Source organism: Sturnira hondurensis, unplaced genomic scaffold, assembly GCF_014824575.4.
Source record: "Sturnira hondurensis isolate 20B ecotype Veracruz unplaced genomic scaffold, ASM1482457v3 Scaffold0020601, whole genome shotgun sequence".
Taxonomy (NCBI): Eukaryota; Metazoa; Chordata; class Mammalia; order Chiroptera; family Phyllostomidae; genus Sturnira; species Sturnira hondurensis.
In genome coordinates this window covers 4,614,383-4,638,448 of record NW_028093232.1, presented here as the reverse complement: position 1 = coordinate 4,638,448, position 24,066 = coordinate 4,614,383, and the positions used below count along the sequence as shown (strand labels likewise).

Here is a 24,066-nt window from a genome sequence, read left to right as displayed (position 1 = left end):
TTTGTGTTTGGTTGTGCACAGCTCTTATCCTAGTGAGTACATGAGTTACATCAGAATCCGAAGTTTCTATCACCCAGAAAAAGTCATTGCACCTCTGAAGTAGTTTTTAAATTCAGTTGCTTACTTTATTTCTGTTGTTACTCTAAATGAAATTTTCAGAGTTAAATTTTCTTGAACTAGACTACTGAAACCCCCATTATTTCCAAACCCAAACATCAAAATTACTTTGCAAATAACTTACTTAATAACTTACCTATTCTTCCCTCTCTCCCAGGAGGATTGTCTTCCCAGAAGATGAGGGAAACCTCAAGGTCAATAAATAAACGTCAATAAATTGAATAAATAAATTCAATAAATGTCATTTATTGAATTATTTTATTCTCTCTTCCAATCAGTGCTTCATGACATAGAATTTATGCATAAATCATGAATCATGAGTGTACAGAGAAGTGATTGCTACAAATGTGAGAGGCATTTGGGTGGAGTGACACTACTTTATTTAGGCTCACAGGAAAAGATCTAATTCCACTGCTTATAGGAATTAGGATATAAACCAACCTTTTGATTCATCATTAGTTGGAATTGGCTTAAAGTTAAGCCACAGTAATTTAATGAGGTTAAAATGAATGATGATTACAAAATACCTTTGTAAATCTTAATACTTTAAAAGATTTTTTGTAGCTAGGATAAAAACCATGGGTTCATTTATTTATTTTTGCCTTGTGCCTCTCAGCAGGTTTCTGCCATGGGTGACAAAGGAATAAGCAATCACTCAGAAGTGACTGACTTCACTCTTGTAGGCTTCAAGGTCCGCCCAGAGCTCCACATTCTCCTCTTCCTGCTATTTCTGTTTGTGTATACCATGGTCCTTCTAGGAAATGTTGGGATGATGGCCATTATTATGACTGATCCCCGGCTGAACACACCAATGTATTTCTTCCTGGGCAACCTCTCCTTCATTGATCTCTTCTATTCCTCTGTTATTGCACCCAAGGCCATGATTAACTTCTGGTCTAAGAGCAAGTCCATCTCCTTTTCAGGTTGTGTGGCCCAGCTCTTTCTCTTTGCCTTCTTTATTGTGACTGAAGGATTTCTCCTGGCAGCCATGGCTTATGATCGCTTCATTGCCATCTGCAACCCACTCTTGTACTCTGTCCAGATGTCAACACGTCTCTGCACTCAGTTGGTGGCTGGTTCCTATTTTTGTGGCTGTATTACCTCAGTTCTTCAGACCAGCATGACATTTACTTTATCCTTTTGTTCTTCTCGGGCCATTGACCACTTTTACTGTGATGTTCGCCCACTTCAGAGACTATCTTGTTCTGACCTCTTTGTATATAAAATGATTTCTTTCTTCTTATCCAGCATTATTATCTTGCCTACCATGATAGTTATTATTGTTTCTTATATGTATATTGTGTCCACAGTTCTAAAGATACACTCCACTGAGGGACGAAAGAAAGCCTTTTCTACTTGCAGCTCTCACCTCGGAGTCGTGAGTGTACTGTATGGTGCTGTCCTTTTTATGTATCTCACTCCTGACAGATTTCCTGAGCTGAGTAAAGTGGCCTCCTTATGTTACACCCTAGTTACTCCCATGTTGAATCCTTTGATTTACTCTCTGAGAAACAAAGATGTCAAGGAAGCTCTAAAAAAAATTCTAGAGAAGAAAAATACTATTCTTTGATTATTATTTCTCTCACCAAAGGTGCTTTGGCTGTTTATTTCATACTCCTTGTGGCCATTAATGAAAGTTATTCTCCTGAACATCATAAAAATGTTCTCTGAAGCTTTTTCAACAGAGAGTACTCTTCCCATAATTACATTTTTCTTTTCTTCTGAAAGATTGTTAATTTTGAACAACCTAAATATTGGACATGTCCTTGATATCAGAGAAGAATTCTTCAAGATGAACTCCCACCCCACTGATTTTGAATAACGTTTATTTTCACAAAATTTATTTCTATTTATTTTTATGGCATACTGCTGGACACTCTTTTTATGTTTTATTGTAGTGTTTAAACAATATTTTGTCTGGTGTTTGTCTTTGGAATTGCTCCTCCACTTATACATAATCATTCATAATTGACAGTAATGCCCCACTTATGTTTTTTAAATAAAATACTTCCCAATTTTATAACTAGTTTTTTACTATATTGAATAGTTATTGAATTTTCACTTTGAATCAAGTATTTTGCGTGTGTTACATTGAGAGGAAAGAGTAATAAGAAGAAACAAACAATAAGTAATCTTCACTATGCACATCGACTTGGGAAATTATACACTGAGTATGTCAGGTATTGTGGAGTGTTCTGAGGCACTGCTAATTGCTGAATTGTAATATAAAAGACCAAAGTGGGAGATAGAGGTATGCAAACATTTTGAGTAATCATCCCTCAGTTTGGGTCTTTATAATGTTTCCTGTGTTAATTATTGTTAGGAATATTTAATAATGTTATAGAAGCAAGGCAGTCATCAAATTAGAATGTGGTTGAAATTTACTCATCTATGTCTTTGAATATTTACTTGATTAATTTTATTGACTACCTATGTAATATGTTCTTGTGTTGTAGAAAGGCTCAGGCATGAAAAACTATTCTTCAAGGAGTTTATAATTTATCATGAGAGTCACATCTTGGGACAGGCAATTAAAATCCATAAATGTGTATGACAAAGATAAATATAAAGATTACAAGGTGGGGTGCCTGAGAGCAAGTGGTTGGTAATCAAGGAAAGTCTTCAGGACTATGTGAAAAATATATTTAAAAGGAGATGATATTTGAGTTGGGAAAACTGCTGTATCACTTTATATTATTGATGTGCGCTTGAACTATGTTGGTGTAGATGAAAAAGGACTGAATTGAAAAATTACAGGTAAAATACACAGAACATATTAACTGATTTGTATGAGGAGAGTATACTGAAGTAGTTGTGTCTCACCATTTTTCAACCTGAATGTGTGTGATGATGGTATGGACAGGTAAAAAGTAAAGAAGCTCTCACCAAACTAGAAATATGGAGGAATTTTCTCAACTTGACAAAGAGCATCTACAAAAATTCTAAGATCACATTTTAAATAGCTAAGATCATAGTTAATTGTGGCAAACTAGAAGCCCCCTTGGTAAGATTAAGAACAAGGAGAAAATGTCCCTCCCTCACCACAACTTTTAACATCCTACTGGAAGTCTTAGCTAATACAATAGATGAGAAAAAGAATAAAAGCATTGAGTGTTGAAAAAAAAAAACCTAGTATGTTGAAGTCCTAACCTCAGTACTGCAGCTTGTGATCACATCTGGAGATAAGACCTCCAAAGAAGTAATTAAAATAAGGCTGTTGGTGGACTCTAGTGCAATCTGACTGGTGTGTTTATAGGAATAGGAGACTATGACACACTGGGCAACACCAGGGGTGCCTGTGCACTGATAGATGCCAATGTCAAGAGAGAGAAAAAGAGGGGCTGTCTCCGAGCCAAGGAGAGAACCCTCAGAGGAGACCAAATCTGCAGGCCCCTTATTCTTGGACTTCCAGTATCCATAACTGTGAAAAATAAACTTGTTTTTTAAGCTGCCCAGTCTGTGGTATTTTGTTGTGGTAGTTCTAGCAAACTGATACCAAAAGGTATGTAGAATGGGAAGAAAGAAATAATACTGTCTTTGTTCACTTACAACATAATTGTCTTTAGAGGGAATCTGAGAATTAACAACAAAACTCCTGAAACTATTAAGAGATTATAGAACAGTTGGAAGCTGTATGGTTAATATACAAAAGTCAATTGCTTTCTATGAGATGAGCAAGTAGAACTTAAAATTAAAAATACTTTATTATGCTAAGTGAAATAAGCCAGTTGGTGAATGAAAAATACCATACGATCTCATTTATATGTAGAATCTAATGAACTAGATAAACAGATGAACAAAATAGAAACAGAGGCATATACATGGAACAGACTGACAGCTGTCAGAGCATGGGGGACTGGATGAATAAAAGTGAAGGCATTAGCCAAAGAACATATACAAATAATCCATTGATACAGACAACAGTGTGGTGATGGCTAGAGGGAAGGGGGAGTGAGGACAGAGGGAAGTGGGCAGAAGGGGGAGAATGAGGATATCTGCGATAGTGTAAACAATAAAAATAAAGTAAAAAAAATGGAATTGCCTTATGAACCAGTGATTCCACTTCTGGGAATATATCCAAAGAAACCCAAAACACTGATATGAAAGAATATATGCACCTCATGTTCACTGCAGCATTATTTTATATAGCCAAGATTTTCTATAGCTATCAGTAGAAGAGTGAATGAAAAGGCTATGGTACATTTACACAATGGAATACTACTTGGTAAAAAGAAGGAAATCTTACTTTTTGCAACAGCATGGATAGACTTGGAAAGTATTATGTTAAGTAAAATGAGCAAGTCAGAGCAAGACAATTGTTATACAATTTCAAAATAAACAAAGAAAATAGAAATGGACTCATACAGAAAACAGACTGATGACTCTCACAGTGGAGGCGGGTGAAGGAGATGGGTGAAAAAGGTGAAGGGATAAAAAAAGAAGAAGAAAAAAAGGTGAAGGGATTAAGCAAAAAAAAAAAAAACCCACAAAAAGCAAAACAAAACAAAACACCTTATAAAGACAACAGTATGGTGATTACCAGAGGGAAAGGGGAAAAGGAAGAAAGAGAAGAGAGTAAAGGATGGATAAATGGTGACAGAAGGAGACTTGACTTTGGATAGGGAACATACGATACAACAATACACAAATGATGTATTATAGATTGTACACTTGAAACTTATTAATTTTATTAACCAGTGATCCCAATAAGTTCAATTAAAAACACAGTTACATTTATTTATTTATTTTTTAAAAAATATATTTTATTGATTATACTATTACAGTTGTTCTATTCCCGCCCTTCGATCCCCTCCACCCGCACCCTCCCTCCCCCACCATTCTCCCCCCCTTAGTTTATAACCACATGTCTCAAGTACTTTGGATTCTATATTTCCCTCACTATTCTCCCCCTCCCCCCTATCTATTTTCTACCTACCCTCTATGCTATTTTCTGTGCCTTCTCCCCTCTTCTCCCCCTCCCACCCCCCTGTTTCTAAGCCTCCATGTGTTCTTCATTTCTATGGTTCCACTCCTGATCTAGCTGTCCTCTTGGTTTGCTTTTGTTTTAGGTGTGGTTGTTAATAACTGTGAGTTTGCTGTCCTTTCACTGTTAATATTTTTCATCTTCTTTTTCTTATATAAGTCCCTTTAGCATTTCATATAATAAGGGCTTGGTGATGATGAACTCCTTGAACTTGACCTTATCTGAGAAGCACTTTATCTGTCCTTCCATTCTAAATGAAAGTTTTGCTGGATAAAGCAATCTTGGCTGTAGGTCTTTGGATTTCATGACTTGGAATACTTCTTTCCAGCCCCTTCTTGCCTGTAAGGTCTCTTTTGAGAAATCCGCTGACAGTCTGATGGGTACTCCTTTGTAGGTGACTGTCCCCTTATCCCTTGCTGCTTCTAGGATTCTCTCCTTCATTTTAGTCTTGGCTAATGTAATTATGATGTGCCTTGGTGTGTTCCTTCTTGGGTCCAACTTCTTTGGCACTCTCTGAGCTTCCTGGATTTCCTGGAAGTCTATTTCCTTTGCCAGACTGGGGAAGTTCTCCTTTATTATTTGTTCAAATACGTTTTCCACTCGTGGCTGTTTCTTTCCCCCTTCTGGTACCCCTATAATCCGGATGTTGGAACGTTTAAAGATGTCCTGGAGGTTCCTAAGCCTCTCCTCATTTTTTTGAATTCTCATTTCTTCATTCCTTTCTGGTGGGATGTTTTGTTCTTCCTTCTGGTCCATTCCATTGATTTGAGTCCCAGTTTCCTTTCCATCACTATTGGTTTCCTGTGCATCTCCCTTCATTTCAATTAGTTTAGCCTTCATATGTTCCTCTAATTTGTGACTATAATCAACCAGTTCTGTGAGCATCCTGATAAACAGTGTCTTGAATTGTGCTTCTGAGAGGCTGGCAATTTCTCGGTCGCTTAGAGTTATTGGCTCTGGGACTTTGAGTTCTTCTTGCGCCATCTTTCGGGTTGTTCGTGCCTGTTCCATAGCAGGATCAGAGCCCTAAAGTGTTCACTAGAACAGGGCAACTAAGTCGCTGGGTTGTGAAGCTGTATGTGGGGGCGGGGTCAAAGAGGGACTATGGCGTCCTCTCTGCCGCCTGCCACCGTGGCCCTCACCGGTGCCGCGGTTGCTGCCGTCACCAGGCCCACGCGATTCATTCCACTGCACGCAAGTGTGCCACCGCCGTCAGCCCTCGCCCCCCGCGGCCTGCGTGGTCTGTCTCACTGTGTGCGAATGTGCGACCGCGGTCAGTCTGCCCCACACCCCAACTGGTTCCAGGCTGCCTGCGCGCCTGGGTCGGGGGACCTGTCCTGCCTGACCCTGCTCGCTGCTGGCTCTGCCCCTCTTACTGTCCCCATTGAATGGTTAGAAGTAGTCGGACTTCCGTATAATTCAATTTTCTGTCCTTTGGTTGTGTCTTTGTTTCTCCAAACCTTTGTTGTATTCAAACTTGGTTGTGGGAGAAGGCACAGTGTTTCCACCTATGCCTCCATCTTGGCGGAAGTCCTAAAAACACAGTTACATTTATATTTGCACTCCTCAAAAATAAAACACTCAGGTATAAATCTCATAAAATACATATAAGATCTATAGGAGAAAATGTAAAACTGTAATGGAAAAAATCTAAGAAGATCTAAATATAAATGGAGAGACAATATAAATGGTGGAAATGGGGGGGGGAGCACGGGGGTGGGATGGGATGGGAGTAATAGACAGAAAACTGTACTTGAAAAATAATTAAATAAAAAATTGGAAAAAATTAAAAAAAAAGAAATTGTGTAGTATCAGTCTTCTGATTCCATTCTTCTCCATCAATTGTCTTGTTTAATTGTAGGTCTTTTTTTTGTCTATATAAACCTTAGATTCAATATCTAAAGTTTGTCAACATCCAAAACAATTTGGTGGCATTTTGATTGGAATTGCATNAATTAAATAAAAAATTGGAAAAAATTTTAAAAAAAGAAATTGTGTAGTATCAGTCTTCTGATTCCATTCTTCTCCATCAATTGTCTTGTTTAATTGTAGGTCTTTTTTTTGTCTATATAAACCTTAGATTCAATATCTAAAGTTTGTCAACATCCAAAACAATTTGGTGGCATTTTGATTGGAATTGCATTTAATGTATGGAATAAGTTAGAAAGAACTGATATCTTGACAGTATTGAGTCTTCCTCTTCATGAATATAGAATGTCTAAATAAAAATGGTCCTAGACCTTAATAGACACCTCACTAAAGAAGATATTCATATGGCAAATAAACATATGAAAAAGTGTTCTACATCTATGTTATCAAGGAATACAAATAAAACAATGATCCCTGGCTGGTGGGGTTCAGTGGTTGGAGTGTCATCTGGTAATTGAAAGCTTCCAGGTTTGATTCCTGGTCAGGGCACATGCCTAGGTTGTGTTTCATCCCCATCTGGGTGTGGGTGCATGTGACCTCTGGTCTGGACACATTGATCCTGGTCCCAGTGTGGATCCCTGGTCTGGTTGACCGTGAAGGCAACCAATCAATGCTTCTCTCACATCAATCTTTCTCTTTTCTCTCCTCTCTCCCTTCCTCTCTATTGCTAAAAAAGCAAATGAAAATGTTCTTGAGTAAGGATAGGAAAAAAAACCCAACAATGAAGTGCCACTATATACCTATCAGAATGGCCAAAATACAGAATATGACAACATTAAATGCTGACAAGCATGTGGAGCAACTCTTACATGTTGCTGGTGAGAATTCAAAATAGTACAGCCACTTTGGAAAACAATTTGGCAGTTTCTTACAAAACTAAACAACATACAGTTATTATATAATATAGAAATTACTCTACTTGGCATTTACCCAAAGGAATTGAAAGTTTATGTCCACACAAAAACCTGCACATAGATGTTTATAACAGCTTTATTCACAATTGTCAAAGTTTGGAACTAACCAAGATTTCCTTCAGTAAGTGGATGGATAAATAAACTATAGTATATCCAGATAATAGAATGTTATTCAGTATTAAAAGAAAGAGCTATCAACCTGTAAAAAGATATGGAGGAAGCTTAAATGCACATTACTAATTGAAAAAGTTCAATCTGGAAAAACTATGTATTATATAATTCCAACTAAATGACATTTTGGAAAAGGCAAAATTATGGAGACAGAAAAAAGATCCATAGGTGGTATGGGGTGTAGGAAGGGTTAAATAGGCAGAGCACAGAAGATTTTTAGTGTAGTGAAAATGCTCTATATGATTCCATAATTATGGGTACATGTCATTATAACTTGTCCAGACCTTTAGAATATACAATCCAAGACTGACCCCCAAAGTAAACTATGGATATTGGGTGAAAATTATGTGCTAATCAGGTTCAACATTTGTAACAAATATACCAGTCTGGTGAAGGATGCTTATAATGAAGGAAGCTGTTCATGCATGGAGGCAGGACATGTATAAGAAAACTGTACTTGTCTCTCTTTTGCTGTGAACTTTAAACTTTTCTAAGTATTAAAATCTTAATTAAAAAGAATAAAAAGAAAAAATGAGACACTACTACACATCTATCAAAATGCCTAAAATCTAAAACACTGACCATACCAAATTCTGACAAGGATGTGGATCATCAGGGATCATCATCACTGTTAGGTGAATTCAAAATGGTACAACTACTTTGGAAGACAATCTGTGGTTACCTACAAAACTAAGCATACTCTTACTGTATGATCCAGCAGTTGTACTATTTGGTATTTATTCAAAAGAGGTGAAAGCTTATGTCTGCACAAAAACCTGCACATAAATGTTTACAGCAGCTTTATTCATAATTGCCCAAACTTGGAAGTAACCAAGATATCCTTCAGTAGGTGAATAGTTAAATAAACTATGGTACATCCAGACAATGAAATAATATTCAGCACTAAAATGAAATGAGCTATCAGCTTTGAAAAGATATGAAGGAACCATAAACACACATTACTAAGTGAAAGAAGTCAATCTGGCAAGGAGACATACTATATAATTTCAACTATATGACATTCTTTCAGTTATTTCTATATTTTTTGTTGTTTGCTGGACTGTTTTGTTGAATTCTTCTTGCTCCAAGAAGCCTCTGATGTCACTTCTCAGAGGCACAGCTTTATACATGTGCAATTATACTGCTATGCCTTTTCCTGATCATTTTGTTGAGTGATGTGCCTCTGCAGGTTTCCTTACCCCCAAAACAACCTTCACTAATTCTTCTCATTCTATTGTTTTGAAGACATGCTGGGACATATATTGCTCTACACTCTAATTCCATGAAAATTTATCATTCTTTGTAATGATAGTCTTTAAGTTCAGTATCTGAAGTTTATTCCAATCCCAGGAGAGGGCTTTCTTAGCTGTCTCCTTCCCTGGGCCTCTCTGGTAAACTTCTAGTTGGTCTACAGTTATGGTTTTGCTCTCACATGGAGCTACCAGCCTCTTCTTAATTGCTTATCATCAATTTTTTAAAATTATGTTTGAGAGTACACTTATGCTTGAATTTTCCCACACTTTTATCCAAATAAAGCCAGTTCACTTGAGGAGAGCTTTGGAGACCCTTGCTATTACGGCATTCCTTTCATTCTAGGTAAAAACTGTGTTCACCAGTTCTAGAAATGAAGTAAGAACAGTGGCCAATTTCTCTCAATGACACCCCTTTTATGAGTACATTTTTAGAGGTCAGTGGTCTGTGGTCTTCTAAGCTTTTCCCTCTTGGTATAGAATCTCTATCCTTTGAGAAGGCTGGGGCAACTGAAACTGGGATCCCATTATTTTTGGCCTTTCACACCTTGGGTAGAGTTCTACCCTACAAATGGGGGCCAAGTAGAGGAAGATCACTCCAGACATTTTAGCCACCCTTTCCTTGAATACATCTTCTGTAATATGGTACTGGAGGAGGTCAGAAATGTTTGTAGCCTGCTACTGTCAGGATGATATGGTAGTCTTTAATGAAATCTGAGTGAAGAGAAATCCCTATATTCTTATTTTTTTAGTCTTGAAATTTTTTTGATATATTTTATTGATTATGCTATTACAGTTGTCCCATTCCCTCCTTCATTCCCCTCCACCCTGCACGCCCTTTCCCACACACATTCTCCCCTTTAGTTCATGTCCACATGTCTTAAGTTCTTTAGCTTTTACATTTCCCATACTATTCTTGCCCTCCCCTGTCTATTTTCTGCCTACCATCTATGCTACTTATTCTCTGTAACTTTTCCCCCTCTCTCCTCTTCCCACTCCCCTGTTGCTATCCCTCCATGTGATCTCTATTTCTGTGGTTCTGTTCCTGTTCTAGTTGTTTTCTTTGTTTTTGTTCAGGTGTGGTTGTTAGTAATTGTGAGTTTGCTGTCATTTTGCTATACATGTTTTTTATCTTCGTTTTCTTAGATAAGGTCCTCTAACATTTCATAAAATAAGGGCTTGGTCATGATAAACTATTTGAACTTGACCTTATCTGAGAAGCACTTTGTCTGTCCTTCCATTCTAAATGAAACCTTTGCTAGACAGAGCAATCTTGGATGTAGGTCCTTGCCTATCATGACTTGGAATACTTCTTTCCAGCCCCTTCTCGCCTGTAAGGTCTCTTTTGAGAAATCAGCTGACAGTCTGATGGGAACTCCTTTGTGGGTAACTGTATCCTTATTTCTTGTTGCTTCTAGGATTCTCTCCTTCATTTTAATCTTGGCTAATGTAATTATGATGTGTCTTGGTGTTCCTCCTTGGGTCCATCTTCTTTGGGACTCTCTGAGCTTCCTGGACTTCTTGGAAGTCTATTTCCTTTGCCAGATTGGGGAAGTTCTCCTTTATTATTTGTCCAAATAAGTTTTCCACGTGTTGTTGTTCCTCTTCCCCTTCTGGTACCCCTATAATTCAGATGTTGGAACCTTTAAAGATATCCTGGAGGTTCCTAAGACTCTCCTCATTTTTTTGAATTCTTGTTTCTTCATATTTTTCTGTTTGGTTGTTTCTTTCTTCCTTCTGGTCCACTCCACTGATTTGAGTCCCAGTTTTCTTTCCATCACTATTGGTTCCCTGTGCATTTCCCTTCATTTCAATCAGTTTAGGCTTCATATGTTCCTCTAATTTGTGACCAAAATCAGCCAGTTCTGTGAGCATCCTGATCACCAGTATTTTGAACTGTGCATCTGATAGGTTGGCTATCTTTTGGTTGCTTAGATGTTTTGGCTCAGGGGCTTTGATCTATTTTTTCATTTGGGCCATTTTTTCTTGTCTTGTCACACCTGTAATGTAGTGAGTGGCAGAGCCTTAGGTGTTCACCAGGGCAGGGCAACCCTGTTGCTGGGTTGTGATGCTATATGTGGGGGTAGGGTCTGAGAGAGAACAATGGTGCTTGCTCACTCTTTGTTTGACCTCAGTCCCTTCTGCCACTTCCCCCAAGCAAACTGGGTCCTTCTGGTGCTGGTTCCTGGGTGGGTGGGCTTGTGTATGTTCTAGGACCCTGTGGGTCTCTTCAACAAACTCTCCTGTGAGGCTGGGAGTCTCTCCCTGCATGTCAAGCCCCCACAGGTGTTTTCAATCCATGTTTTGAGGCTTTATTTCCCAGCACTTGGAGTCTGGGTTGTGTGTTCTGTCTCCATCCCCAGTTAACTGAGCATGAATGTGGGACCGCTTCCAGGTCAGCCAACTGCCTTGCATGCAGTGCTTTGCTTCACAATTGCCAACTTGCTGGGTCTGCCTGTTGCCACCCCATGCCTGGGGTCTTCCAGCTGCTGCCTGCATGCCCAGGGTCCACCTGCTGCTGTCTTGCACGGGTGACTTGTGCACCGGGTGTCACCACTTCTTGTGCCGAAACCCCTCTCTGCTGGGCTGCCCAACTCTGCCCCGCCTACCGGTCTGGATGCATATGTCTATTTCAGCTCCTTGGCTGTCTGACTTCCATACAGTTCAATTTTGTCAGTTTTGGTTGTTATTTTGTTTCTAAATTTTTGTTGTCCTTATTTTGGTTGTTTGAGGAGTCACAGTGTGTCTACCTATGTCTCCATCTTGGCTGGAAATACCAGAATCCCCATATTCTTGTTTGCACTTGGCTGAGTAAACTTTCTATCATGCCAAGCTGAGAGAGGGAAGGCAGGGAATGGATCCTGGCTCAAATACACATGTGTGAGTGTTCATATCTGCTTTATTCACAATATCTAAAATCTAAAAACTCCTCCATTGCCTATCAATTTAAGAGTACATAAACAAAATTTGATATACAGTACAATGGAAAATAGAACATTACTCAGCAATTAAACGAATGAATTACTTATACTCATAACAAAGTGAGTAAATCTCAAAATCATTTTAGTCAGTGAAAGAAGCCTGACAGAAAAGGTCACCTTCTGTGTGTGTGTGTGTGTGTGTGTGTGTGTGAATTATTCTGGGAATGACATTAAAAGGAGGCACGGAATAAAAAGGGGTGTATTTAATCTTTTCAATGTTATGAAAATATGCTGTATCTTGATATGGTGAAGTATAAAATTGTTAAAACTCACAGAATTTTACAGTTTGAATACAGTTTATTTCATAGCAGTGATTTCTCAGTAAAATATCCAAGAAAAGAATGAGCAGAGCTCTTTCTTTTTTATTTTCCTTCTTTTCATTTTTATTGTTGACACTACTACAGATGTTCCACATTCCTCCTGTCTAAACCCCCCTCCACCCAGCATTATCTCACTCCAGAACCAAGGGTTTGCACTTTATTTATTTTTATTTTTTAGGGATTAACATAGTAATATATAATGCAATACAGCTGCTGATGAATTCATTCAGTAACAATGTAGAAGAGTCCATAGTCCATGAGGTATTTCCATGCACGTTTTCTTTTCTGTTTTATTTTTCTTATTGTCATTGAAGTACATTTGTCTCCATTTCCCCCCACCACTCTCCCAACTCGGCCATCCCCACCTCCCTTCCTTGATCTTACCATCTTTTGGCTTTGTCCATGGGTCCTTCATACATGTTCCCAACAAACTTCCGCCTTCCCCCTATTATCCCATTCCACTTCCCCTCTGGTTACTGTCTGTTTGTTCTTAATTTCAATGTCTCTGGTTATATTTTGCTTGCTTGTTTGATTTTTTTATTAAGTTTCAATTATAGGTGAAGTCATATAGTATTTGTCTTTCATCACCTATGTTATTTCACTTAGCATAATGCTCTCCAGATCCCTCTAAATTGTCACAAAGGGTAGGAGCTCTTTCTTTCTACTGTGTAGCATCCCACTGTAATAAAGATCAGAGCAGAAAGAAATGAAATAGAGTCTAAAAAAAGGTACAAAAGATCAATGATTCCAAGAGCTTATTCTTTGAAGGGTAAAAAGGATTGACAAACCTTTAACAAGAGCTCATCAGGCAAAAAGAGAGAGGACCCAAATAAATAAAATCAGAAATGAAAGAGTATAAATAAGAACTGACACCAAAGAAATACAAAAGATTGTAAGAAAATATTATGAACAACTCTATGCCAACAAATTGGACAACCAGGATAAAATGGATAAATTCCTACAAAGATACAATCTTCCAAAACTATACCAAGAAAAATCAGAGAATCTGAATAGATGGATAACACCCAGTGAAATTGAAACAATAATCAAAAAATCTCCCAACAACAAAAGCTTTGGACTGGATGGCTTCACAGATGAATTGTACCAAACATTCCAAGAAGAACTAACACCTCTCTTTCTCAAATATTTCATACAATTCAAAAGGAAGGAAGGCTCCCAAACTAATTTTATGAGACCAGTACTATCCTAGTTCCAAAACCAATAAAGACACTACAAAGAAAAAAATTATAGGTAAATATTGCTGATGAACATAAACACTAAAATCCTCAAAAAAATATTAGCAAACCGTATATAGCAATGTGTCAAAAAAATACACCATGATCAAGATTTATTCCAGGAATGCAAAGTTGGCACAACATTCAAAAATCAATAAATGTCATTCATCACATAAAGAAGATGAAGGATAAAAAACACATAATCATATCAATAGATACAAAAGAGAAATTTGATAATATCCAGCATCCATTTATGATAAAATTCTCAGAAAAGTAGAATTAGAGAAAATATAACTACACATAATAAAGGCCATATATAGGAAACCCACTGCCATCATTATACTCAATGGGCAAAAACTACAAGTGTTTCTCTTAAGATTGGTAACAAGACAGGGATGTCTACTCTCACCCCTGTTATTCAACATAGTACTGGAATTCCTAGCCATAGCAATCAGATGAGAAGAAATAAAAGGCATCCAAATTGGAAAGGAAGAAGTAAAACTGTATTTATTTGCAGAAGACATAATACTGTACTAGAGTGCCCCAAAGATTCCAGCAAGAAATTACTAGAGCTGATAAATAAATTCAGCAAAGTAGTAGGATACAAAATTAATATCCAGAAATCAGTGGCATTTTATATGCCAATGATGAACTAACAGAAAGGGAAATTAAAAGCAATCCCATACACAGTTACTACAAAAAGAATAAAATACCTAAGAATAAAGCTAAATAAGGATGTAAAAGATTTGTACTTGGAAAATTATAACACACTGAGGAAAGAAATTGAAGAAGATACAAATAAGTGGAGGTACATACCATGTTCATAGATAGGAAGAATTAACATTATTAAAATGTCCAAACAACCCAAAGCAATCTACAGATTCAATACAATTCCTATTCAGATTGCAATGATGTATTTCACAGAACTAGAACTAGAACAATTTAAAAATTTTATATGGAACTATAAAAGGCCCTGCATAGCAACAGCAATCCTGAGAAAGAACTAAGAAGAATCACACTTCAACATATGAAACTGTACATAAGGCCATAGTAATCACAACAGCATGGTACTGGCATAAAAACAGATACATAAATCAGTGGAACAGAACAGAGAGCCCAGAAATAAAGCCACACATTTACAGTCAGTTAATATTTGACAGAGGAAGCAAATACATGCAATGGTTTATTCAATAAGTGATGTTAGGAAAGTTGGACAGATACATGCAGAAAAATAAAACCACACCACTTCTATATACAACACAGAAGAATAAATTCAAAATGGATCAAAGACTTAAATGTTAGACCCCAAACCATAAAAATCACAGAAGAAAAAATAGGCAGCAAAATCTGGACACTGCTCATAGCAATATTTTACTGGGTATATCTCCCCAGGAAAAAAATGAAAGAAAAAAACAAACACATGGGACTATATCAAACTAAGAAGTTTATGCACAGCCAAGTAAATCATTAATAAAATAAAAAGACAACCCACAGAATGGGAGAATATATTCACTGATACATATGATAAGGGGTCAATATCCAAAATTTATAAAGAACTTACAAAACTCAACATCAAAAACACAGACAACCCAGTTAAAAAATGTGCAAAGGACCTGAATAGATAGTTCTTCAAAGAGGACATACAGATGACCGGTTGACATAGAAAAAGATGCTCAACATCACTAATCATCAGAGAAATTAAAATGAAAAACAGTAGAATTGTTGGGGGAAATTGATAGCTATTTTAAGACACAACACAGCGACTAGAGAGTGATTCAGTTTTGCAGCCCAGTTTTTCTTTTGGCTTCTTTGGACTGCTTATCGTCTGCATGCCAGAGATAACGCTCTGCTTCTTCTGCTTCTGTAAATCGCCCCCTGCTTTCGTGCCAGAAGTAATGGTCTGAAGGACGGGCCCTCTCTTGCTCTATAAAAATAACTGCTCCCCCACTTCTCAGGGCCCAGAATTTGGAGACTGACTCTTCTGAGTCCACGAGCATAAAATAAAGTTCCACTCCATGCACCCGGAGTTGTTTTCTGTAACAGAATATCAGTTCATACCTGTCAGAATGGCTATCAATAAATCAACAAACAACAAGTGTAGATGAGGATGTAGATAAAGGGGACCACTTGCACTGTTAGTAGAAATGAAGACTGATGCCACTACTGTAGTAAGCAGTATGGAGATACTTGAAAAAATTAAAAATGGATGTTTTTTTGACCCAGCAATCCCACTTCTGAGAATATATCTGAAGGAACACAAAACATTAATTCAAAAGAATGTAAGAACCCCTATGTTCTTCACAGTGTTATTTACAATCATGAAGATATGGGAACAGCCCAAGTGTCCATCAGAAGATAGTGGATAAAACAACTGTAGGAAATTTACACAACAGAATACTATTTATATATGTAAAAAGAAGAAAGTTTGATCCTTTGTAACAGTATGGGTGAGTCTGAAGAACAGTGCTAAGTGAAATAAGCCAGTTGGGGAAAGACAAATACCACAGGATTTCACTCACATGTGGAATCTAATCTAAGGAAAATGGGGACAGACTCAAAGAGAGTAAGATGACAGCTGGAGGGATGAAGTTTGGGGCTGGAGGGATGAAGTAAACAGGTTAAAAATAAAAATTAAAAAAAGAATAGGCATTCAGTGACAACTGAAAAAAATACTACAAATGTACTTGTAAGTGGGGCCAGAAAAATATAGAAACTATAATGAGCAAAAATTTTTCCCGCAAGTTGATGACAATGATAAACAGACAGATGCAAAAAAAAAAAAGTCACAAAAATCTAAGCAGGATAAACATAAAGAAAACCAAATGAAGGCCCATCAGAATATAATGTCTGAAAATGAATGTGAATGAGAACACTGTCAAAGTAGCAAGAGGGATAAATAGACATTATATGAAACAAAAAAAGTTAAAGCATAGAGTTTTTGTCAATAACAATTCAAACAAAGAAGACAATGGAATAACATATTGAAAGTGATAAAAGAGAGAAGGGGAGGAGACCAAATAAAATGTTATGTACAGGAAAAAATATATACTTTAGAACTGAAGGTGAAATAAGAAACTTTTCTGATAAAGAACAATGAAGAGAATGCATTATGACAAATCTGCATAAAAAGAAATGGCAAAGAAAATTCTTCTCTCTAAAGGGAAATGCTATCAGAATAAATTAGGATCTCTAGGAAATTTTGAAATGTATACAACATGATCGTGAAATATCTCGAAAAATTTTATGTAAGATTCTTTCCTTCTCTAAATATTAATTGAAGGGTCTTTGCATATTGTAGAAGTAATGGTCATTACTTTTGGCCAATCCATGGAACTCATTCATTTATGCATTGTTTATGGCTGCTTTCACAATTTGATGGCAGAACTGAGGATTCATGAAGGGAGGAAATTTCATTTTCTTTCAACATGCTTCTTGGGGTTTTCCTCTTTTTGATTCTAGCACCTAATGGGCAAACCCCACCATACCTTTCACTCTTGAAGAAAATACCAAGCTTCTAAAATTTTTTTAAAAACATTAGAAAAAAAAATTAATGTTTCTTTATTTTATAAAATTAAATGTATTGGGTGACATTGGTTAAAAATTATATAGGTTTCATGTGTAAAATTCTATAATACATCACCTGTATATTGTATTGTATGCCCACCACTCTAGAATCTTTCAGCACCACCTCTTCTTGTGCCTTGAAACATAGGTGGTGGTATGACTACCTGTTCTTGCTACTTTCTCTGTTATTTAATAATTTCTCTCTCCTCCAACTTTTCCACTGACTCTTTAGATTATTCTTTGCATTAATTTTCTTCTAACATAAGCATGATGTATTTACAGTAGAGATAAGAAGTGAGTTTCTAAAAGAGTCATAATCCATTTAAATAAAATGTGAATATCCTTCTATGTAAACCATAATAATAAAGAATAAAGTGCTTCTTATTCAGTCGTGTTTTCTTAGAAGTTATATTGTTCTGCAAGTAGAAGTTTAGTTCTTACATTTTCTAGAGAGCTTCCTTTCTAATAGTCTGATGAATTTACTAATTCATAACTTTTTTATTTTTCTTTTTGCACTATGATACTAAAAACATTACAGTTGAGAGGGACATAAGTTTCTAGTTAGTATCTTCCAAAGGGAATGCCCAGTGCTCTAATTTCCCTCCCCATGAGAAAATTTCTCTTAGAGTATATCCCAGAACTATTTATTGGTTTAATCAATAACAAAGTACAATAAACTTGAGAGAGAGAGAGAGAGACGGAGAGAGAGAGAGAGACAGGGAGGAATGCTAAACTTTAGTACTTTGGGTCATGATCTGAACAGCAAGGGAATGCAATCCATTCTGCAGAACAACATTTTGTTAGACAAAGGTTTGATTATTTTCCTATTTTTGTTTCTTTATGAATGTACTATATTTCACATATAGTAGAGTGTTTACTAAGATAAGAAGTAGCATCTGTTCTTGAGAATATCTTATATTTAGTTTATTTTCAAATCTCTTCTCTTTTAAATAGCATTGGTTACATAATTTCCCCCCAATTTTTCCCTTAAAACCAGAAACATGTCTATGTAAAATATGAATGTAACAAAAACTTGTATTTTTGTAGTTCATAGGTCCTACCCAAGGTTAACTTTGACCATTCTTCAGCTTTCTAAAATTAATCAGTCAATATAGCTGTTAACCTTAATTTTTTTCAAAAAAGAACTTATTGAAGTAATCCAAATTAGTTCTAATATTCTTTTATAGTCCCAGCTTATCTTAAAAGAATGTCAAAATTTGAGAAATCAAGGTGATATAATTTTATATGTGTACAATTTATATATAAATTAACATGTATACATAATTATCAATTTTATAATTATACAATTATTAAGTTTTTTCATAAATTTGTTATTTTTCAGTTGTCTTTTACATTGTATGACAGATTATTGAATAATAAACCACTCTACCACTCAATCTTAGGATTATAGGTAAGCCTCTTAAATCTTTTTGTTTTATTTTCCCACTTCTAAAATTAGAGTAAAAATTTTTCTCTACCTTCAACATATGCTATTTAAGGTTATTTCATTCTTATAATAGCATGTTTAAATAAATATAATGCCAACTTGTTTAAATAGATCTTTCTTCCCTTTTCTTCACTTTAGCTATCTTTAGATTGTTCTGTGTAACTTCTGCCCTTCACATGCACAGATGTCCGTATTTCTGAAAACACAAAAAAATCTCTGCCTAAGATCTTAGAATTATCCACTGACATCTCAATCTGTAAAATGCAAAGGGAAAAAAAAGAGGAAAGGAAGAAAGGAAAGAAGAAAGAAAGGAAAGAAGGAAGTTAGGTAGGAAAATAGTAAAATCTTGATTTCATTGTGTTTAGAAAATGTAAGAGAAAGTCACTCTCGTTTTTAGCAGATGAACTGTGTTACTAAGAGGGTATACCTCTAGAAGGTCAAAAATAATGAAAGAAATAAGTACATGAGGTTAATGTGTAAAATGATGATGCTTTTGACAAGATCTGAAGTCTCTGTATTTTTAAATTAAAAAAGTAATCTTTTATCATATTTCTAATTTTTTAAATCATTTTTTATTGTTAGTCTATTACAGTTGTCTCAATTTTTCCCACTTTGCCCTTCTTTGCCCATCCCACCCCCTGCTCCCACCATCAATTCCCACACTATTGGCCATGTCCATGGCTCATTCACACATGTTCTTTGTCTAGTCCCTTCCTCTTCTTTCCACTATTATTCCCTGCCCTCCTCCCCTCTGGTCACTTTTAGTCTTCTTCTTAATAGAAGAAAGACAGATGCAATACATATGTACTATTTTTCTATAGTAAATAAATTAATCATTAAAAAATAAAATGTGACCATGAATTGAAGACATTTTCACTTTAAATATAACCTTAATTGGATTGTAATATCTGTGAGAATTATCTTCCACTAAAGGAGGCAGCTTCCAATGGCAGTAAACTGATAATAAATCAATGAAGAAAAAGAAAACAACTCTTGTTTTTAGATTTTTCCTAGAATCTTCCCTTCCCCAAAGCACACCTAGAGGGCAAATCTGTATTATTTGTAAATAAATATATCTAAAAATGCCAACCAGTCAGACTACATATTTCACCAGGAAGACTTTTAAAAAGTAGTAATTCATTCTTTTTAAAAATTTTAGTTTTTGATTACAGTTTATATTCAATATTAATTCATATTAGTTTTGGGTGTCCAGCATAGTGGTTAGACCATCATACACTTTACAAAGTGATGCCCCCCCCCCCATAATTCAGATACTCAATTGGCACCATACATAGTTCTTTTTTTTTTAAAGATTTTATTTATTTATTTATCTTTAGAGGGGAAGGAGAGAGAGAGGGAAACATCAATGTATGGTTGCCTTTCGTGCATCCCCTGCCGGGAGTTGGCCTACAGGGAACCGGCCTGCAACCCAGGCATGTGCCCTGACTGGGAATCGAACCGCGATCCTCTGGTTCGCAGGCCTGCGCTCAATCCACTGAGCTACACCTGCCAGGGCCACCATACATAGTTCTTAAATGCTATTGATTGTGTTCCTCATATTGTACTTTAAATCTTTATGACTGTTTTCAATATATTTTATTGATTATGCCATTACAGTTGTCCCATTCCCCCCTTCATTCTCCTCCACTCTGCACACCCCTTCGCACCCACATCCCCCCCTTTTAGTTCATGTCCATGTGTCTTAAGTTCTTTAGCTTCTACATTTCCCATACTATTCTTGCCCTCCCTGTCTATTTTTTCCCCACTGTCTATGCTACTTATTCTCTGTACCTTCTCTCCACCTTCCTTCTCCCACTCCCCTGTTGCTAACCTTCCACGTGATCTCCATTTCTGTGGCTCCACTGCTGCTTCAGGTGCCCACTTAGTTTGCTTTTGTTTTAGGTGTGGTTTTAATAACTGAGTTTGCTGTTCTTTCTCTGTTCATATTTTTTATCTTCTTTTTCTCAGATAAGTCCCTTTAACATTTCATATAATAAGGGCTTGGTCATGATAAACTCCTTGAACTCGACCTTATCTGAGAAGCACTTTATCTGTCCTTCCATTTTAAATGAAAGCTTTGCTGGATAGAGCAATCTTGGGTGTAGGTCCTTGCCTTTCATGACATGGAATACTTCCTTCCAGCCCCCTCTTGCCTGTGAGGTCTCTTTTGAGAAATCTGCCGACAGTCTGATGGGAACTCCTTTGTAAGTGACTACCCCCTTATCTCTTGCTGTTTCTAGAATTCTCTCCTTCATTTTAATCTTGGTTAATGTAATTATGATGTGCCTTGGTGTGTTCCTCCTTGGGTCCATCTTCTTTGGGACTCTCTGAGCTTCCTGGACTTCCTGGAAGTCTATTTCCTTTGCCAGATTGGGGAAGTTCTCCTTCATTATTTGTCCAAATAAATTTTCCACTTGTTGTTGTTCCTCTTCCCCTTCTGGTACCCCTATAATTCAGATGTTGGAACCTTTAAAGATATCCTGGAGGTTCCTAAGCCTCTCCTCATTTTTTTGAATTCATGGTTCTTCCTTCTTTTCTGTTTGGCTGTTTCTTTCTTTCTACTGGTCCAGTCCATTGATTTGAGTCCTAGTTTTATTTCCATCACTCTTGGATCCATGTGCATTTTTCTTCACTTCACTTACAGTAGCCTTCATTTTTTCATCTAATTTGTGACCAAAATTAACCAGTTCTGTGAGCATCCTGATCACCAGTATTTTGAACTGTGCATCTGATAGGTTGGCTATCTGTTGATCACTTAGAAGTATTGGCTCTGGGGCTTTAATTTGTTCTTCTGTTTGAGCCATTTTTTTATTTTGTCTTGTGGAGCCTGTAACACAGTTGGGGGCGGAGCCTTAGATGTTCACCAAGGCGGGGCAACCCAGTTGCTAGGTGGTGACCCTGTATGTGGGGGCGGGTTCAGAGAGGGAACATTGGCATTTGCTCCACTCTTTGTTTAACTTCAGTCCTTTCTGTCACTTCCCCCAAGCAAACTGGGCTCTTCTGGTGCTGGTTCCTGGGTGAGTGGTCTTGTGTATGTTCTAGGACCCTGTGGGTCTCTCCAACAAACTCTCCTATGAGGTGGTGAGTCAATCCAAGGACCTTTTCAATCAGTGCTTTTAGGCTTTATTTCCCCGGTGCCGGGGCCCTGGGTTGCTCACTCTATCTCACTGCCTGTTTTTGCCTGGCTTATCTGCACGCAAATGTGTGACGTCAGTCAGCCAACCGCCTTGCGTGTTCTGCTCATTTCCACTCAGTGCCCAAGGTCTGCTAGCCCTGTGCAGTCTGTGGTCCTCGGTCTGGCAGCCACTGCTTTTTCCTGCTGCAATCCCTCTCTGCTGGCCACCGACTGCAGCCCTCTTACCAGCCTGGTTGAATGGTTGTCGGACTTCCGCACAGTTTAATGTTCTTTCTGTTCTGGTGGTGTTTTTGTTTCTAAATCTTTGTTGTCTTTAATTTTGGTTGTGGGAGGAGGCACAGTGTTTATACCTATGCCTCCATCTTGGCCAGAAGTCCCTATGACTATTTTGTAACTGCCAGTTTGTACTTGTTAATCCTTTCAACTTTTTCACCCAATCTCCCAACCCCTCTTTCCTCTGGCAACCGTCATTTTGTTCTTTGTATCTGTGAGACTGTTTCTATTTGTAGTAAATGATTCTTTTTGTTCATTGGTGTTTTGTAAAGTATTAGGAACAATATGACATGCAACAAATATTTTTCTATGCTGGTTCCCAGTTATTTTTACTAAAACAAGTATTCTGGTCACTCATTTCTTTCATTTTTACCATCTCTTTAGTTCTACCTATATCACAGCTATGAAGAATGAGCTTAATGGGAATTACTCAGAAGTGACTGAGTTTGTTCTGCTAGGGTTCAGAACCCCTCCAAAGCTACAGATCCTCTTATTTTTTGTATTCCTGCTGATCTACATGGCCACTGTGGTGGGAAATGTCAGCATGATAATTGTCATTAAGATGGACTCCAGACTTCAAACACCAATGTATTTCTTCCTTAAAAACTTGTCTGCTTTAGATCTCTGCTACTCCACAGTTATTGCTCCCAAAGCTTTAGCGAACTTCTTGTCTGATGAAAAGAAAATTTCTTACAATGGCTGTGCAACCCAATTTTTCTTCTTCGCCCTGTTTGTCACAACTGAAGGCTTTCTTCTGGCTGTCATGGCATTTGATCGATTCTCGGCCATTTGTTCCCCTCTCCTCTACCATGTGCACATGTCCCAAAAAGTCTGTGTTCAGTTGGTAACTGGATCTTACATCTGTGGAAGCATCAACTCCATAGTCCAAACAAGTTTCACCTTCAGTCTGCATTTCTGTAGAGAAAACAGATTGGACCACTTTTTCTGTGATGTCCCAGCCCTGATCAAGATCTCATGTGTTGACACCTTTGTAAATGAGATTGTATTGTTTATTCTCTCTGGTTTTATCATCATCACCACCACTACTGTCATTCTGGTTTCTTATGCTTATATCCTGTCCACTGTCCTGAAGATCCCCTCGACCCATGGCAGAAGTAAGACTTTCTCTACTTGTGGCTCCCATATAGCAGCGGTGAGTTTATTCTATGGGACGGTGTTCTTTATGTATGCCCAACCTGGAGCCATCTCCTCACCCAAGCAAAACAAGATTGTGGCTGTGTTCTATACACTTATAATACCAATGCTAAACCCTCTAATATACAGTTTGAGAAACCAAGATGTGAAAGATGCTGTGAAAAGAATATCATGTGGGAAATGATTCCTTCACTGACATTTGTAAAATCATTGAATAGCAGGCAAATTTCATATTCTAAGGATCCAAGTTATTCTTGTTTATGTAAAATTATTATATCAAAGACATTTTATATATGGCAACAAATAGTTTTCTCTTTTACAAAATAACTTTTTAACAATATATGTCTATATATCATTACCTTATGTGCTTAGAATATATACATTATATATGTTCATTAATTATCATGTGGTAATCATATTTTAATTTCAATTTGACTTTGACCGAGAAGTAAATATTAAAAGCTGTTGTTATGCAATAATTAAATAATATTTGTCCAGGTGAACTGTTCTCTAAGTTTTTTATTCTATAAGGCAACTAAACTAATATTTATTTGGGAAAGATAACTGCCACTGCATAGCTGGCAAAACCG

The 24,066-nt window shown here is 37.0% G+C and overlaps 2 protein-coding genes across 2 annotated transcripts; both read left to right on the top strand.

The window, feature by feature from the left end:
• Window positions 1-730: 730 nt before the first annotated feature.
• On the top strand, window positions 731-1,713 carry LOC118976012 (olfactory receptor 9K2). Its single transcript, XM_037030281.1, has one exon. It carries the CDS (start codon window positions 746-748, stop codon window positions 1,685-1,687), a length of 942 nt encoding a protein of 313 aa, XP_036886176.1. The 5' UTR covers window positions 731-745; the 3' UTR covers window positions 1,688-1,713.
• Window positions 1,714-22,724: 21,011 nt separating this feature from the next.
• On the top strand, window positions 22,725-23,764 carry LOC118976016 (olfactory receptor 12-like). Its single transcript, XM_037030285.1, has one exon. It carries the CDS (start codon window positions 22,725-22,727, stop codon window positions 23,658-23,660), a length of 936 nt encoding a protein of 311 aa, XP_036886180.1. The 3' UTR covers window positions 23,661-23,764.
• The last annotated feature ends 302 nt before the right edge of the window (window positions 23,765-24,066 follow it).

Coding starts and splice junctions, on each gene's coding strand:
- LOC118976016 (XM_037030285.1), top strand. CDS start 22,725: ATGAAGAATGAGCTTAATGGGAATTACTCAGAAGTGACTGAGTTTGTT.
- LOC118976012 (XM_037030281.1), top strand. CDS start 746: ATGGGTGACAAAGGAATAAGCAATCACTCAGAAGTGACTGACTTCACT.